The sequence below is a fragment of the Pelodiscus sinensis genome, unplaced genomic scaffold, assembly GCF_049634645.1.
Source record: "Pelodiscus sinensis isolate JC-2024 unplaced genomic scaffold, ASM4963464v1 ctg107, whole genome shotgun sequence".
NCBI classification, from domain to species: Eukaryota; Metazoa; Chordata; order Testudines; family Trionychidae; genus Pelodiscus; species Pelodiscus sinensis.
Genome location: NW_027465981.1, coordinates 156,916 through 174,248, shown reverse-complemented (window position 1 = coordinate 174,248; position 17,333 = coordinate 156,916). Strand labels below are relative to the sequence as shown.

The 17,333-nt window shown below is 51.9% G+C and overlaps 1 protein-coding gene across 2 annotated transcripts in view; it reads right to left on the bottom strand.

Moving 5' to 3' along the window:
* The window catches only part of LOC102455798 (dedicator of cytokinesis protein 2-like), a 336,752-nt gene that overhangs the window by 169,109 nt on the left and 150,310 nt on the right, over nt 1-17,333 (bottom strand). For both annotated transcript variants that reach the window (XM_075917669.1, XM_075917670.1), the window contains exons 21-23: nt 10,603-10,703; nt 10,182-10,316; nt 6,925-7,036 (exon numbers count right to left, since the gene is read on the bottom strand). In XM_075917669.1, coding sequence (XP_075773784.1) covers nt 6,925-7,036; nt 10,182-10,316; nt 10,603-10,703 — 348 coding nt within the window. The remainder of the gene's footprint in view (nt 1-6,924; nt 7,037-10,181; nt 10,317-10,602; nt 10,704-17,333) is intronic.

Sequence of the window (17,333 nt, the reverse complement as noted above, 5' to 3'; positions counted from 1 at the left end):
CTGCCCTTTTGAAAAGCTGCTGCTTTGAAGTACCCTTTCTTCCCCTTCCCCCCCCCCCCCTTTGCTGCCTCTAGCTCAGGGATTCCCAAACTTTTTTATACTAGGGACCAGTAAATCCATGCACGAGCTTCTGGAGGACCAGTAACATTTATTTACATATTTATTAAGAAAATGATGAATATGCAAATAAATTGTTTCTGGTCCTCCCAAAGCCCCTAGTGCCAACTTTAGCCCACAGAAGTCAGTCGGGGCCACACAAGTGAGATACAAAAACACAACCCCTCAAACCTCGCTAATGTGGCCCCAACTGTGCTTGTGGGTGTTGGGACAGAGTTCTGGGGGAGGGGGCTTGTGGGTGCTGGGGCAAAGGACAGGGTGCTTGTGGGGGGAGGGGACAGGGACCCATACCTGGGGATCCTGTAGCTGCCTAGGCCGAGGAAGTGTGCGGGCTGCTCCCCCGTCTCCCAAACAGCGGTGCGGTACCTGACACGCTGGTCCGACACACACCTGATGCCTTCCTGTGCAGGGAAAGGGGGGAGTCCAGACCACACAAGTCTCAGCCACTGGGGCAGCGCGCACCTTGCTCCTCCGGTCCCCACGGCAGCACACGCAACCCGAGCAGCTGGAGCTGGCGCAGTCCCGGATCCCCATCCACTCCCCCCCGCGCAGGAAGGCAGCAGGGGAACAAAGTCCCCAGCGCGCAATGGACCGGTATTTTAGGGACTGCGCTGGCTGTTGGGGCAAGAGGGAGAGCAGCCCGTGCACTTCCGGGACCTGGCACGCAGCTGCAGAACTGCTGCACGGCCCCACAGGAAGCCCGCGCTACCTCCGTTGACACTGGGAGTTCAGCGCGACATTCATGTTGGGGGTTGTGGGATGCGAGGCAGGCTCTCGCAAACATTTTTGAGGCCCGGTATTTTTTTCCTAAGGACCGGTACTGGGCCGCAGACCACATTTTGAGAAACGCCGCTCTATCAGACAGAGGCAGCAAGGGGGGTGGGAAAAAATCGACTAGTTGACTGACTATCCAATAAGCATTTGCCCTAAGCCGGAGGCTGTGGCTGAACTGTCTGGTTGGAAGTGTAACAACAGTGGAGAGGTCTCTCTAGCTCTCAACCAGACCTTCAAATCTGCTGTTTTGATATAGAAGGTTGGGCTGTTGAGGATGGTTGTTGATGCTGAGGTCTATGCCACTGCAGTCTGTAGAAGTTCTACCTGGTGGAAGTTCTACCTGGATTGTGGTCAGTATGGTTGGGGGGAGGGATAGCTCAGTGGTTTGAGCATTGGCCTACTAAACCCAGGGTTGTGAGCTCAATCTTCAGGGGACTATCTGGGGCAAATCTGTCAGGGAGGGTGCTTGGTCCTGCTATAAGGGTAGGGGACTGCACTTGCTGACCTCTCAAGGTCCCTTCCAGCTCTATGAGATGGTATGTCTCCATATATTATTGTTCTCTGAGCCTTTGGTAGGTGCTATATTTGGCTCTCTAAAAAGGGGGCGTGTAATGCCCATAGTCTGGAGGATCGTGTGGGAGTCCCTCATAGAATAAAGCACTTCATCTGTTTTCGCAGCAAACAGGTTGGTCTTGTTGAAGAGGAGGTCCTCGACTTTCTATTGAAGATCCCTCAGTACTCCAGGTGCTTGGAGCCATGATATTCTGCACATCACAATAGCTGAGGCTGTGATGCGGGCAGCAGTGTCAGCTACATCCATGTGAGATTGTAATGCCGCGTGGGAGATGGTATGGGCTTCCTGCATGACATTGAGCAGGATTGGCCTCTTGTGCTCGCTGCTCTGAAGATCAAGGTGGCTGAAGAGTAGACCTTGTGCCCCATGATGTCTATTTGTTTATGATCCTTATCTTGTGGTGTAAACCTCATGTTAGGCTGTCTCGTCTTGTGTCTGACTGAGTTGACTACTAGGGAGTTTGGGGGAGGGTGTTTAAAGAGTAAGTCCATGTAGTAAAATATTTGTGGTCAGCCCTCTTATTGGTGGGGGGTAATGGACACTATGTTATCAGCAGGATCCATAATAGCCTCATCCATGGGGAGAGCGATCCTGGAGGATGTGGAGGGCTGTAAGGTGTGCAACAGGCGATGTTTCTCCTGGACCTCCTGCAGATCCCATTCCTGTGCAAGAGCAACTCTTTTAAAAAGTTCTTGAAACTGTTCAGAATTGTTGGATGGAGGCAGAGGAGTAGAAACAACAGCCTTGTCCAGCACGGAGGAAGAATTGAGCAGGGGGACCCCTTCGGACAGAGAATCATCGACATCAGTATGGATGGGCTCCGGAGAGTTCGGTGTTGTGGCGGATGGTGTGAGTTGGGGAGACGGGTGGTCCTCTGGATGTTGCTGAGGGAGCCATGTGTTGGCCCTTACGAGACGACCCGAGTCCCAGAGGTGCCATTGGATAGGAGGGCAGTGGGTATGGAGGTGGGGGTAGGTAAGCGCATGTGGTGGGACCAGACTCCCGGGTGAGTACTGCTGAGCTGGAGAGGGCTCTGATGAGAAGCGGCTGTGTGGGCCGGTGCTGGCTTTGCTGCGGGAGATTGATGGAATCACTGATCAGTGTGCGTGCACGGAGTACACCAATGAGCACGGAGAGGGCGGTGCCAATAAGGGTCAGCTAGCTGGAGGCAAACAGCACCCTGGGCAAACTCGTGGTGGTGTAGGGCTTGGTGCCACTGGCAACCACTGTCGGTGACAGTTGTTTCAGAGCAAGCATGTCGGTATGAGGTCTGTTGGCTGCCACATCCGGGAGTGCTGGTCTGTGCTCGGAAGTATGGCGGGTTCAGCCGGTACAGTAGGTGCCGATTGTTTGTGTCTGGGCTGACAGTGGGCCCTCTCAGGTGGTACTGCTGCCTTAGATGGTGCTGTTCCCGAAGTGCTGGGCCTGTCTCCGATGCTCTTGTGTCTGACAGGCTTCTCCCAGACACTTTATACACGAGGCAAGCCCACTGGACACAGGCATAGGTCTCAGCAGGACTCACGGTGTTTGAAGCCTGGGGATCCAGGCATGAGGCGAAAACGAGGCACAGGTGAACAATGGAGAAAAAAATTGGGGGGGATATAGTGTTGGGAGGATGGAATGATGAGGAAAACTGAGGACAACAAACACTTCATGGAGTTTGTTTTGTTGGTCAAAACAGAGGCAAGAAAAGAAGCTCCGTCTGCCGCAGTGGATGGTAGAGAAGGAACTGAGGGAGCCATGCTGCATGCATGCGCCTAACGAACACCAGCGGCACGAGGAGGCACCAAGGTATGTGCACAGCACAGCAAGGCACTGCTGGAAGAGTCTCCGGTCACCAGCACGAGGATGCACGAGCACCCACGGGGATATCAGTTGGAGAAGTGCTCTTTGTGACTGGTTTGGTGCCTTATAATGAAGGACCCCCAGTCTTGGGCTGGAAGTAACCCTGGGTATGTCTACACTACCCTCCTAATTCGAAATAGGAGGGTAATGTAGTCACACCGCAATTGCAAATGAAGCCGGGATTTGAATTTCCCGGGCTTCATTTGCATAAAGCCGGCCTCATTCCACGAGGAGTACAGCTAGTTCGGATTAGGAAGCCTAATCTGAACTAGCTACTCCGTGCCGCATGTAGCTGCGCGGCACGGGGTTCGAACTGCCGGCATTTAAAAATGGCGCCGGCCGGCTTTATGCAAATGAAGCCCGGGAAATTCAAATCCCAGGCTTCATTTGCAACTGCGGTATGACTACATTACCCTCCTATTTCGAATTAGGAGGGTAGTGTAGACAGACCCCCTGTTTCTAAACAATTTGCCCTGATACGACCCTCTCAGTGCCCCTAGAACTGTCATATTACACCTCCCAGGCTTTCTGGAAATCTAAGTACACTAGAGCCACTGGATCCCCCTTGCCCACATGCTTCTTGACCCCCTCAAAGAACTCTAGTAGATTGGGGAATCATGACTCCCCTTTGCGGAAATCACATTGACTCTTCCCCAACGAATTATGTTCATCTATGTGTGGTGGCAAGGTCCTTGCCCAGGCCCCTCGCCTTGGGACCCAGCCCTTCTTGGATTGCCAATCAATTGGAGACCCTTTCTGGTGTAGTCACCTGGGCCTTTACCGTCCGTGCTAATTTCCCACCACCTTCTATTTACAGATCTTCGGTTTTCCAGCAGCTAACTCAGCCAGCCTCTCCCTTGGGCTTGGGCACACACACAGCCACCCCCTGGCTCCTCACCCTTCCCCTTTCACTTCCCCTCAAGCAGCCTTATCTAGCTCTCTGGCTAACGAGGCCCACAGCTGCTTCCATTAGCCCATCAGGCCTGGGCTTGCTTAGCTGGCAGAAACTGGCCTTTTCAGCCAAGCTGTAGTGGCAGAGCTCTGCCACAGTGTCTAATAATTCTATTCTTTGCTATAGTTTCAACTGCACTGAAACTTACTTAACCTTACTTCAGCCAGTACAGAAGTTAGACTTACTGACCTGTAATTCCTAGGATCCTTTTTAAAAGGTGGCATCACATTAGCTATCCTCCAGTCATCTATTTCAGAAGCTGTTTTAAAGGACAGGTTAGAAACTCCAGTTAGTAGTTCTGCAATTTTACATTTGAGTTCTTTCAGAGCTCGTGTGAATGCCATTGGGTCCTGATTACTCGTTTAGCTTATCCATTTGCTCCAAAACCTCCTCTACAGACACCTCAATCTGGGACAATTCCTCAGATTTGTCACTTAAAGAATGGCTCAGGTTTGCGAATCTCCCTTAGATGAAAAGAATTTGTTTAGTTTCTCTGCAAGTACTTTATAGTTCTTGAATGCTCCTTTAGCATCTCAATCATTCAGGGTGTATCTATACAGCACCTTAAACTCAAAATAAGATACGCAATTTGTGCCACACAAATTGTATATCTTTAGATACTATTTTGAAATATCATATTTTGAAATTTGGCATATCTACACAGTGCCAAATTTAGAAATAATGCACTATTTCAAGATATCCATTAACTCCTGTGGAGCGAGGGTTATATAGGATGCCAAAATAGCACACCCGTTATTTCGAAAAATACTTTGAAATAATGGATGGCTTGTTAAGACGTAGGGTAGCTATTTTGGGATACCTCCGGTATCCCAGAATAGCTGTGCAGTGTTACATACCCCAGTGGCCCCACTGGCTGCTTAGCAGGATTCCTGTTTCTGATGTACTTAAAAATTGCTAAAGCGATGAGGAGTCCTGTGGCACCTTATAGACTAACTGAAGTGTAGGAGCATAAACTTTCGAGGGCAAAGACCCACTTTGTCAGATGCATGTCACATGCATCTGACGAAGTGGGTCTTTAACTGAAGTGTAGGAGCATAAACTTTCGAGGGCAAAGACCCACTTTGTCAGATGCATGTCACATGCATCTGACGAAGTGGGTCTTTGCCCTCGAAAGTTTATGCTCCTACACTTCAGTTAGTCTATAAGGTGCCACAGGACTCCTCGTCGCTTTTGCAGATTCAGACTAACACGGCTACCCCTCTGATACTTAAAAATTGCTATTGCTTTTTGAGTTTTTTTGCTAGCTGTTCTTCAAATTCACAACTTCTGGCAAACAGACTAGGGAGACCACTCTTGCCCATCCTGGTTAACAGCCATTGATATCCTTCACGAATTTATCCAGTCCCTTTCTAAATTTTATGAATACCTTGGTCTTCACACTATTCTCTTGTAAAGAGTTCCACAGGCCGACTGTGTGTAGCGTGAAGAAATACTTCCTTTTGTTTGAAAGCTGCTACCTCTTCATTTCATTTGGTGACCTGTAGTTCTTGTGTTATGGAAATGAGTATATAATGCTTTATTCACTTTCTGTACACTGCTTATGATTTTATAGACCTCTATCCTATCCACCTTAGACATCTCTTCCAAGATGTCTTTTTAATATCTCCTCATATGGCAGCTGTTCCACAGCCCTGATCATGTTCTGCCTTTTCCAATTCCTATACGTCCTTTGAGATGGGGCTACCACATCTACACACCATATCCAAGATGCAGGCATACCATGGATTCATATACAGATAATGTGTTGTGTTCTATCTTTTTGTCTATCCCTTTCTTAATGACCCTAACATGGTGTCTGCTTTTTGACTGGCGTTGAACAATCAGTGGATGTTTTCAGAGAAATAGCCACAGTGACTCCTAACTCTCTTTGTTGAATGGTAACAGCTAATTTAGACCCCATCACTTGTCTCGTACAAAAACCAAGACGCTGTTGTTCAGCATGAGAGGCAGTAGTCTCAGCACACCAGCAGCCAAACTGTTATCAAGTTTTTTATAGGCATCATGGCAATGAAGAATTTCAAGAAGTATAAGATGATCTCTTAGCAGTTGTTTATGGAGAGCTTCTCCCCACCAAGAGGGGAAGCACCAGGAAGAGCACAAAGGGGCTCCTTCGGAAATTGGACAGGTGGATGATGGAAGGTGGGAGTCAACATCTCCATGTTATAGGAGAAGTGACAAGTATGGTGGGGATAGGCTAGGAAGAGTCTTGAAATGTAAGACAAGAAGCTTATGTTTGGTGTGGAAGAGAAAGGGTAGCTAACAGAGGAGCTGTGTGAGTTCCTCCCTTTCTGCCAGGCATGGCACTGTACTGACAGGGAAGGATTCTGACATGGTAATACTTTAATTGCACCAATTCTGTATCATGCAGCTCCTCTTAATCCATCTAAGCATGTGTAACAGGATGGGAAAGCCTAATACCCTGCATAAAAGCACAGGCACTGTTAGAGTGGATCAGCTGGGTAGTCACTCTCATTCTGTACGGTGCCTGACAGAGGGCAGCAACAGAGGCTTCAGAGAATGATGCGCACACAAGATACACAAACCCACTCCCGTATATCTACCCCCTTCAGAACCTTGCTGGGGTTTCAGCTGTTGGGACCCAAACGGATATAACAGGGCCAGGACTTCTCACCCTCCTCACCTGGGACAGCAGGGTTGGGCCCTCCAGGGTGGATTTCATCAGCTGGTTGACAGACAGGAAGAATTGCTGCAACGATGCCTGGAATTCGGCTTTTTCTTTCCCTTCATAGAGTCTGAAGCAAAACAAGCAGAACAAACATCACACCCCTGTTCACTACAGCAACCTTCTTAGCGCTGACATAATAAAGGATATATCCAAGGAGGCAAGAGTGTTTCCTACATGCCTGTTCAGACTTCATAAGCACATACAAATGGCCACACGGGGTCAGACCAATGGTCCAGCTAGCCCATTGTCCTGTCTGCCGACAGTGGCTGATGCCAGATGCTTCATAGGAAGTGAACAAATCAGGACAAATGATATGATCCATAGCCTGCCATCCAGTCCTAGCTCCTGGCAGTCAGAGGCTTAGAGATGCCCAGTGCACGGGTTTGCATCTCAGACCTTTGTGGCTAAGCGCCATTGATGTACCTAGCATCCATTAATCTACCTAATTCTATTTTAGACACGTTACTTTTAGCCTTTTCAGCCCTTTCTCTGAGTCCCACAGGTCAACTGTGTGAAAAAATATTTCCTCATTTGTCATCAACAGGCTGCCTATTATCTCATTGGGTGACTCTGGGACCTTGTGTCACGTGAAGGGGGAAATAACCGTTCCTTATTCGCTTTCTCCAGACCATTTGTGATTGAATAGACCTCTAGCTCATCATCTCATTTGCAAGACGAACAGCCCCAGCCTTTTTAATCTCTCCTCTTATGTCACCTGTTCCAGACCGCTAATCATTTTTGTTGCCATTAGAATCATAGAACCCTAGGGCTGGAAGAGTGGAGAGGGAGGGCCTGGAGCCCTCTACCAAGGGATGTAACCTCCTCCCCTAATAGAGGCCAGTTAGGGCTCATCTAGACTACGTGGAACAGTTGAAAAAGGATATGCAAATTCCACAGGATCTTCCGATCGTGCTTTTGAAAGTAAAAGTAGTTTAGACGCGGCTTTTTCAGCGAACGCCCCCCCCTTGTCGAAAAGCCGTGTAGACCTCATTTTTTGAAGAGGAGCAGCTTTTTGATAAGAACATAAGAACGGGCGTGCTGGGTCAGACCAAAGGTCCATCTAGCCCAGTAGCCTGTCTGCCCACAGCGGCCAGCACCAGGTGCCCCAGAGAGGGTGGACCGAAGACAACAATCAAGCGATTTGTCTCCTACCATCCCTCTCCGGCCTCTGACAAACAGAGGCCAGGGACACCATTTTATCCCCTGACTAATAGCCTTTTATGCTATTAACTTTTATGCTATAAATGGTGGGTTCGCTGAAAAAAGCCGCATCTAAACTACTTTCACTTTCAAAAGCTCTGCTTTTGAAAGTATGATCAGAAGAAGATATCGGAAGATATCCTGGGGAATTTACATATCCTCTTTCGACTGTTCCACGTAGTCTAGATGAGCCCTTACTGACTCTGGCCTTTGAGCTGCACTGCCCTGCAAACAGGGGCGAGTTACTGACTGTAGCTCTTGGGCTATACTGCCCTGTGAATCAGGGTGGGTTTGCTGATTGAGTAGGCCATTCAGCCATAGAACTGTGGGGGACCCATAGACATGGCTTGGAGGGAAAAGGCCAAGAATTACATGGGTGTTGCCAGAAGGGGGATAGGCACACTCACCTCGCACTAGGAGGGGTTGTCCCCAACTGCGTCACAGCCCCTTATCAAACTCTACCATTGTCAATGGTGCATCCAGCATTCTCCATCAATGGCCGGAGAGGAGGGACAAAAGGAAGGGAAGAGGGCAACCGAGCTTCAGTCAGGAGGGTGACTGCTAGTGCTCACTTTAGGAATTTTGGCATGGGGGTTCATAGGCAGCAGGCTTAAAACAAACCAAAGGAAATATTTCTTCACAGATGGCAGACACCCTGTGGAACTCCTTGCCAGAGGATATTGTGAAGGGCTAAAACAATAAAGGGATTCATAGAAGAGCTAGATCAATTCATGAAGGCTAGGTCCATCAATGGTATTAGCCAGGCTGGGCAGGGATGGTGTCCCTGGCCTGTGTCAGAAGCTGGGAATGGGCCACAGGGAGAGGGGAATCACTTGACGATTCCCTGTTCTGTTCACTCCCTCTGGGGCTCCCGGCCTTGGCCAATGTTGGAAGACAGGACACTGGGCAAGATGGACCCTTGGCCTGACCCAGTGTGGCTGTTTTTATGAGATAACCCCACCTGAATGGGGTTGTGAGGGACTCTGCATTGTCCACACACAGAAGGCTAAGCTCCCTGTCAGACATTCAGTGAAGAGGGAGAGGTCGGAGACAGCCCTTTCCTTTTGGCTTTGGCTTTCTTGGCCAAGGTCTCTGCTTGAAGGGACACTGGTTGCTGCAACACCTTAGCATGGGAAAGAAAGCTGAGAGGAAAATCCCCCCAAAGACAAACTTAGAACTTGGCTGCAAATTGGACGGACAAATTATTGATCCAAACTGTTGGTTTGAAAGGTGGAATCCTTCCCCCAGGAAGGCTGCGCAAGACAACCTGTCATGGAGCAGTATGGCACAGCTGGCTGAATTTCTGGGGATAGAACATTTTCCCGATGCTAGTGGCAGACAGGTCTGGTTCCACCCGGAAGCTGCAAGCAGGCTGGGGACTATTACACAATGAAGGATTCAACACATTTCTCACATTGCATTGGAGACTTTCAAACACATTAATGGGAGAAAATTGTATTTATCAGCTTAATAAGTAACTTAATGTTAGACTCCGCGCTAATAATGATTAACTGCTGTCAAGAAATCATCATTTGCAGACTATCGATCGATCATTTGCACATCACTGAATTTCAACTGCCCTTAGAGTGGAAGATGACTACGGTTTAACCATGACAACACCACTAGTTTAGGGCAGGAGAACAAAACACACTATATCCCACTGAAAATAGAAGGGGACTTCAGGAAAGCAAAATGTAAGTGCATGGGTTAGAATTTGGCTAGACAATCATCATTAACACTGTGACACCTACAGAAAGAGCCAAAGAACCCGACTGATCATGAATCAAAGTGACCGCTGCTTGACAGCCAAGAGGTGGCACCAAGAGCAGCACAGAGCTAGGCCAGTGGTGTTGACATGAACTCAACATTAGGGAAACACTGCTCCTGCCCCTGCACCACTTCCTACAGCACCTGGAGTCCTTCCTGTAGGTTTCAAACCCAAGTACTGAGCTGGCCTGGACCTGCTGAGCTTGAACTGCAGCCTGCCTGCTGGAAATATTCAGGACACTTACTGGGCAAAGAGGTGCCTGGAGCGGACAATGAATTTGAAGATGTACTCCAAGGTTTTGAAGGTGCGTAAGAGCGAATCGCAGGGCTCCCCTTGGCTGGCGGAGTTCACATACTGAGTCAGCACCGAGATCAGCTTCCTGCAGAGTGGAGACAGATGGGGAAGTTAGTGTGCCTCTTCAATCTGCCCTCCCTACCACAGAGCCTGGGCTCCCGTAGTATCCCACTCAGGCCTGAGCGGGAGGGAAGCTCAGTGAAGAGGGAGGAGCCTGCTCCAGTGCAGGAGTCTCTTCAGATTATCCTGACACCCGCAGCTCCAGAGCATCCCACGGTACCTCAGGTTTCTGATCTGCTGGCTCCGCGGCAGGGAGGAGACAGGCACGAGGCCCCTATGTAGCAGAGGCAGGTTCATGTCCTGACACTTACTTGTAGGCCAACGTGGCACTGAAGTGCTGCTGGATATAGGCCTCCAGAACAGCATTGAAGTGATGAAACTTCCTGTCAGCAATGAGCCCCACAATGAAAACCTGTGGGGGAAAACCAAGCAGGTGTCAGCAGTGATGTGGTACCAGGTCCGAATGCCTGGAGACTAGGATGGGGGGCATGGTCTCCTGCTAACAGAGCCAGTCCCTAGAGAGGGGGGTGAGCCCCACCACAGACGGTCCCTGGCTCCTGGATACCAAGGAACGGGGTTCACATTAGAGCCTACCCCGAGTCCACCCTTTCTGTCCAGAATGGTAAACATCACAGAGAGCTGCAAACATGAAATGAGCTGCAAGGTGCCGACGTATCTGGGATGGGACCTCCATACCATATTGCCATGCAAGGGGTTAACAGAGCACTAGGGAGAACAGCCAATAGAAGGGTCTGTCTACACTACAAAGTTAATTTGAACTAACAGACGTTAGTTCGAATTAACTTTGATAGGCGCTACACATACAAACCGCTAGTTCGAACTTAATTGGAACTAGCGGAGCGCTTAATTCGAACTAGGTAAACCTCATTCCACGAGGACTAAGCCTAGTTCCAATTAAGTAGTTCGAATTAAGGGCTGTGTAGCCACTTAATTCGAACTAGTGGGAGGCTAGCCCTCCCCAGCTTTCCCTGGTGGCCACTCTGGGCACCACCAGGGAAACTCGTCTTCCCCGCTCCCGGCCCCGGAGCCCTTAAAGGGGCACGGGCTGGCTACGGTGCCCATGCCAGGTGCAAGCCTGCCAGCACCCAGCCAGCAGACCCTGCACCTGGCACGGCACGAGCCAGCCACCCGCTGACACCCAGCCCTCCGCCTCTTCCCGGGACCAGGCTGGCAGCTCCCGGGAGCCTGCCCAGGTCCGCAAGAGGCGGGCGCCAACCTGGTCTAGTGCGGACATCGTAGACCTCATCCACGACCTCCGCAGTAGGCACAGGAAAGTGGCCATCTAGGGCAGGAGAGCTGCCAGCCTGGCCACCCAGGAGCAGGTTTGCATGAAAATCAGGGTGGTCCAGTGAGACCCCCGACCCTGAGCCCTGAGCTTAGAATGGCCGTACTGGGTCAGACCAAAGATCCATCTAGCCCAGTAGCCTGTCTGCCGACAGCAGCCAACCCTAGGTACCCTGGAGGGGATGGACCGAAACAATGACCAAGCCATTTGTCTCGTGCCATCCATCTCCAGCCTTCCACAAACAGAGGCCAGGGACACCATTTCTACCCCCTGGTTAATATCACTCCATGGACCCAGCCTCCATGAATTTATCTAAATTTTCTTTAAACTCTGTTATAGTTCTAGCCTTCACAGCCTCCTGCAGCAAGGAGTTCCACAGGTTGACTATTTGCTTTGTGAAGAAGAACTTTTATTAGTTGAAGCCTGCTACCTATTCATTTCATTTGGTGTCCTCTAGTCCTTCTATTATGGGAACTAATGAAGAACTTTTCTTTATGCACCCTCTCCACACCACTCATGCTTTTATAGACCTCTATCATATCCCCCCTCAGTCTCCTCTTTTCTAAGCTGAAAAGTCCCAGTCTCTTTAGCCTCTCTTCATATGGGACCCGTTCCAAACCCCTGATCATTTTAGTTGCCCTCCCCTCTCCCACTCTCTCTTCCCCTCTCCCACCTCCTTTTCCCAGTCTCCCTGAGTTTTGTTCAATAAAGGGAGTTTCTGTTTTTGAACACACGTGTCATTTATTTTGTACATCAGGAAGGGGGGCTAGGGAGGAGTAAGTGGAAGGAGGAATGGGGTACGAGCCCCCGATGGGGAGGACTGGGGTGGCTCTGCGGGCTCCTCGGGTTGGAAGCTCTCCTGCAGCCCCCCGACTGACCCCCCTCCCCGGATGGCAGCCTGCGGTAAGTGCAGCCGGGCCGATGGCCGAGTGCTGTGATGAGCCAAGTGTGGGCACTCAGGGCACTCCAAGCCGGGACTGCTTTGCTGTCCCTCATCGAGGTAGACAAGCAAGCGGGGAACCCTGAGAACTGTCTGTCCGTGGTGGGGGTCGGGTTCCTTTAAGCACAGCCCTCGGCTAGCCTGAGACAGCAGCTCCACGCTCTAAGTCCTAACCTGATGCCCTGCTGGCACTGCTCCAGCCATCCTTAACCTCTGTTCAGGGTCCACTCAATGTGGACATGCTAGTTTGAATTAGCAAAACGCTAATTCAAACTAGTTTTTAGGTCTAGATGCCTTAGTTCGAATTAGCTTAGTTCGAATTAACTAATTCGAATTAAGTTAGTTCGAATTAGTGCTGTATTGTAGACATACCCCCAGAGAGGGGAATCACAGATGGCGGCCCAGACAGAGGGCCGAGTCAAGAAGTGGGGACTGAGAGATGCCCTAGGTGGAAGCAGAGTCCAGAGCGCTGGTGTGCAGATCAGGGGTGTCAGACTCAAGCTAATCCCCAGCACAGCCAGGAGGAGGCATCACTATGGCGATGAGGGCAGCTTCCCAGCCCCAGATTACTGAATCTAGGCAAGGCATTTTACTGATGAGGTGGGCACCCCTGGCACTTCAGAAAGTCGGCGCCTATGGCTGCATGCCTCAGTGCTCCAAAGCCACCAGGCCCCACTAGTAACCATTCCATAAAACCAGAAAAGCTTTACAGGACCCCTGACGACAGGTGTCAGCTGCTACTTCTACAGACTGTTCTCAGGACACCGCTCAACTGACTGACCTGGCAAAACAAAGAACTACACAGGGAATTCCCACTCTGGCCGCCGGCCAGCACTGCAGGGCACATGGGTGATGCTCCCCTCATGCCGTCATATTTGCCAGGACCGGTCATGATGGGCGACATGGTATGAAAACCTGACAGATGTTAGAACTGTGAGTGTTCAGGTCTGATTACTGCAGGCAGCAGCCAGTCAGTGTATCTCCTATTGTAAGGCAACAGCTGTGTGGCTGGATTGGAGCTTCTGTGACTGTATAGCTCACTAGACAGGAAAGGGGTATTAACTGGTGTGAAGTGCTGGGCTCCAACCAAAGGGGTTACACGCTGCCCAATAGCAGACAGAGGAGCAAGGGACATTACAGGGGAGAAAAGGCATTTTGTTGTTCTGCCCTCCCCATAGCACGAAGAGGAGTTGTGCGAGTGAATTCCTCCCCTTAGCTGAGTTGGCAGCTCAGAGTACAAGGGAGAAGACGGACTAATCCCCCCTCCCCTCAAGAAGGAATTTATCCCTGTGGCTATGTACACCGCACTGCTCTTCCTGAAAAAGCGACGCAAATTGCAAACTGCAATTTGCATCGCTTTTTCCACTTTTTTTGGAAGAGGCTTTTCCGACATTTGGCCCATCTACACTGGGCCAAACGTCAGGAAAAAAAACCCTCTTGTAAAATGAGGTTTACAGGGATGTTGAAAAAGCATGTCTGCTCTTCTGGAAAATATTTCGGAAGAGCAGATGAATTCACTGGCCATGGCAGAGTTTCTGGGACACCTCTGGTACTCCAGGAACACTCTGCAGTGTAGACAGCCTGTGTTGCTTGGCCTGGGGGGCAAGGGTTCTAGGAATAAGCAAAGGATCACCAGCTGCTTAGCCTGGATTAGCCCTAAAGAACAGAAGCTTCTGTTAGCACTGGAAACAGAAGACTGGAAGTCAGTTGTGTGTGTGTGTTTACTTGCTTTAATCCTATAAAGAACTCTTATTCCCTTGTCCCAGAAAATAAATCTTAACACTGGGGTAAAGTATGTAGAGAACATGGGGGGGAGGGTCCGGCGCCAAACAGTAGCAGAGGGAGGCGATCGTGGCGAGGGAGGGCAGGCGGTGAGGAGGTGCCGGCTCAAGGAAAGCAGGCCGGGTATCTAGACACGGCTGGGGGAAGGGAACCAGTGTGCCCACGGGTGCCGGAGTGGCAGGCCCACAGCACTTGCTACAGGACTCAGCAGAACAAAGGAGGGGCGGGGAGCCAAGCACCGGGGCCAAGAATGGAAAGGGCCCTACCGCAACTGAGGCTGGGGACAGCAGCAGCAGCAATGCTGGGGCAGGGGACCCAGGGGGAAGTGAACCACCCCTCACCCCAGTGCCCCACAAGAGCTGCACCAACCACTGCCTAGGAACCCTGATGGAAAATGGGCCCCTCAGAAACTCCACCTCAACACAGAGCAGGCTGTGGTGAGAGGACCCCAGGAGCTGCCGCCTCCCCTCCTCTGACCCAGGGAGAGCAGCAGCAAGAGCAGTGAAGTCCAGGTCTGCAGTAGAGAAGAAAAAGGGGCCAGGTGGACCCCCAAGAAGATGAAAGGGGGGTGTCCTCCCCCTTCCCAGGCCCCCACGGCCAGCCCCAGTACCCTCAACAGCTAGCTGAGGTGAAGGGGTAGAGGGAGGAAGCTGCCTGCAAAGAAAGCAGGTCAAGAGAAGAGGAGGCCTGGCCCAGAAAAAGGGTGTAGCCAAGGCCAGCCTGCCACAGCAAAAGTAACCCCTCCCCATCCCACACACACACCCCTCCCAAAAAAGAAGAGGGGAGGAGCTCGGGGGGAGAATGTGTGACAGATCTAAGCCAGCAGCCTGCCACACTCGGGTCCTATTTGGTGTTTGGGGGGTGGGCAGGCGCCAGCCCGCCCACATCTAAAGGACTCCTCCCAGCCTACGGCGAGGGTCCGCAGCGCCCAGAAAACCAACTACAGTAATTACTTGGGACAAAAAGAGAAAACAGGGACAGGCGTGAAGATCAGAGGGCTAAAGCGTCCACGGCCCCCGAAGATAGAGAGAGCCAGCGGACGCCGCCCAGTGGAACTCTGCCCAGATACGTGAGCGGATGCAGGAACGGAAATAGGCCCCAGTCGCAGGCCCCTCCCTCGGCCAACCTCTGCTCCCTGGTTTTGTAAACTGCCAGTGTGGTCATAGCCAGGAGGAGGCTGAGAGGTCTCCAAGGACTCAGCCCAGATGCTGGCAAGGTCTGGGCTGAGGACGTCCCAGAAAACACAGTAGAACTCCATGGTCAGCCCACCCATGCCCAGGGGTTTGTTGGTGGACAGGAGACGGAGGGCTTCTGAGAACTCAGCCAGAGAAAGGCAGTTCTAGCCGGTCCCAGATGCCCGCACTGACCGTTGGGAGTTTGTTCGAGAACCCTGAGGGCGTTGGTCGGATCCGGGGAGAACAGAGAGAGGCGTAGAAGGCATGAGCTCTCTTGCACATCTCCACCGGATCCGAGAGGGGGGCACCATCCCCTGCCAGAAGGCAGACAATGTGCTTTTTAGCCCCCCTCTTTCTCCAGGGCGTAGAAGAAGCGGGAGGCGCGATCCATCTCCCAAAGGAGATACATGAGAATGAACAAAGGCACCCCGGGCCCAAAGGTCCTCGAGGGCCCGGAGTTCCTCCTGCCTCTTCTGGGATGGATCTCCGGGGCCGGTGGCCAGCCGCCTCTCTAGCTCTAAGACCTCCTGTTCCAACTGCTCTTTCACTGCATCTCTCTGCCGGCTGCCCCCTGGGTGTAGCCACGTGCGCACCTACCCCACATTCCATCACTGCCGCACCAAGGGCAAGGCACGCCTCCGCCCGCGCCAGGCCAGCCAGAACTCCTGGAAGGACGCTACGAAGCCCACCTCCTCCAACAGGCTGTTATTGAAATGCCAGTAGGCTGGCCCTGGCCCTGGCCTCTCCGAGGAAAGAGAGGCTGTCAGGCCACCAAGTGGGAGTCCAAGAAAGGGGCCAGCCGAATGCTGGAGGAGTGGGGGCCTGGAAGAGATGATGACGGGAAAGATAAATGTGGTCCAACTGGGAGTGGAATGACCATTGACCCACGACCCGGACGTAGGTAAGCACCGTGTCCCCACTCGGGTGGAGGTCTCGCCAGACATCCAGCAGGGAGTAATGGTCTATTATCTCCCTGAGGCCATCTGCAGCGGCCGGGCACTGCTTGGTCCCCGTTCGGTCCTGTTCCTCGAGGGTGCAGTTGAAATCCCCACCCAGCACCAGGCACTCGCGAAGATTCAGAGAGCCGAGGAAGGCAGATGCCTGCTGATAGAAATGGAGCCTCTCTGGCTGGACGTTGGGGGCGTAGATGTTAATGAGATTCAATGTCAGCCCCTCCATCCAAACCCGGAGGTGCAGCAGGCAGCCCTGCACGACCTCGGTGGTCCCCAGCACCTCAGGCTGCAGGTTCGGGGAAAACAGGGTAGCCACCCCAGCTTGATGGGCCGACAGGTGGCAGAAATAGAACCTGTCCCCCCACTCCAGCCGCCAGCTATCTTCGGCGGCCGACGCGGTATGGGTCTCCTGCAGGAAGATGACAGAGTACGCCCCATCCCAAAGGAAGGAGAGTACCGGACACCGGCAGAGACCCAGCCCACAGTCCCGGGTGTTCGGAGTGGTAAAGATAATCGGTGGCATTGAGAGGGCTGGGGAGGATCTCCGCTGGCAGTCCCCATTGGGCCCCGCAGCAAACCATGACCGTACCCAAACGCGAGCAGGGCCGCAGACCCGCTGGTAAGCCACAGTCTCCCGCAGCCCAGTCCCAAGATGGCCCTTACTGTCTGAAGGACAAGATGGAAATCTCCCAGTGCTGAAGGGCGAGAGCTACTCGGAGCCACGGATGGCTTCCAAGAAGTCGCGCATCTCACCCTTCAGCGCATCTGGCGTCGGGGTTGAACGTAGCAGCCCCGGGGGCGGCAGTAATGGAGTAAGGGGAGGAAAAGAGGTCAGGGAGGGGATCAGGAAAAGGAGGATTAGGGAAAAGACAAGGATGGGGGGAGC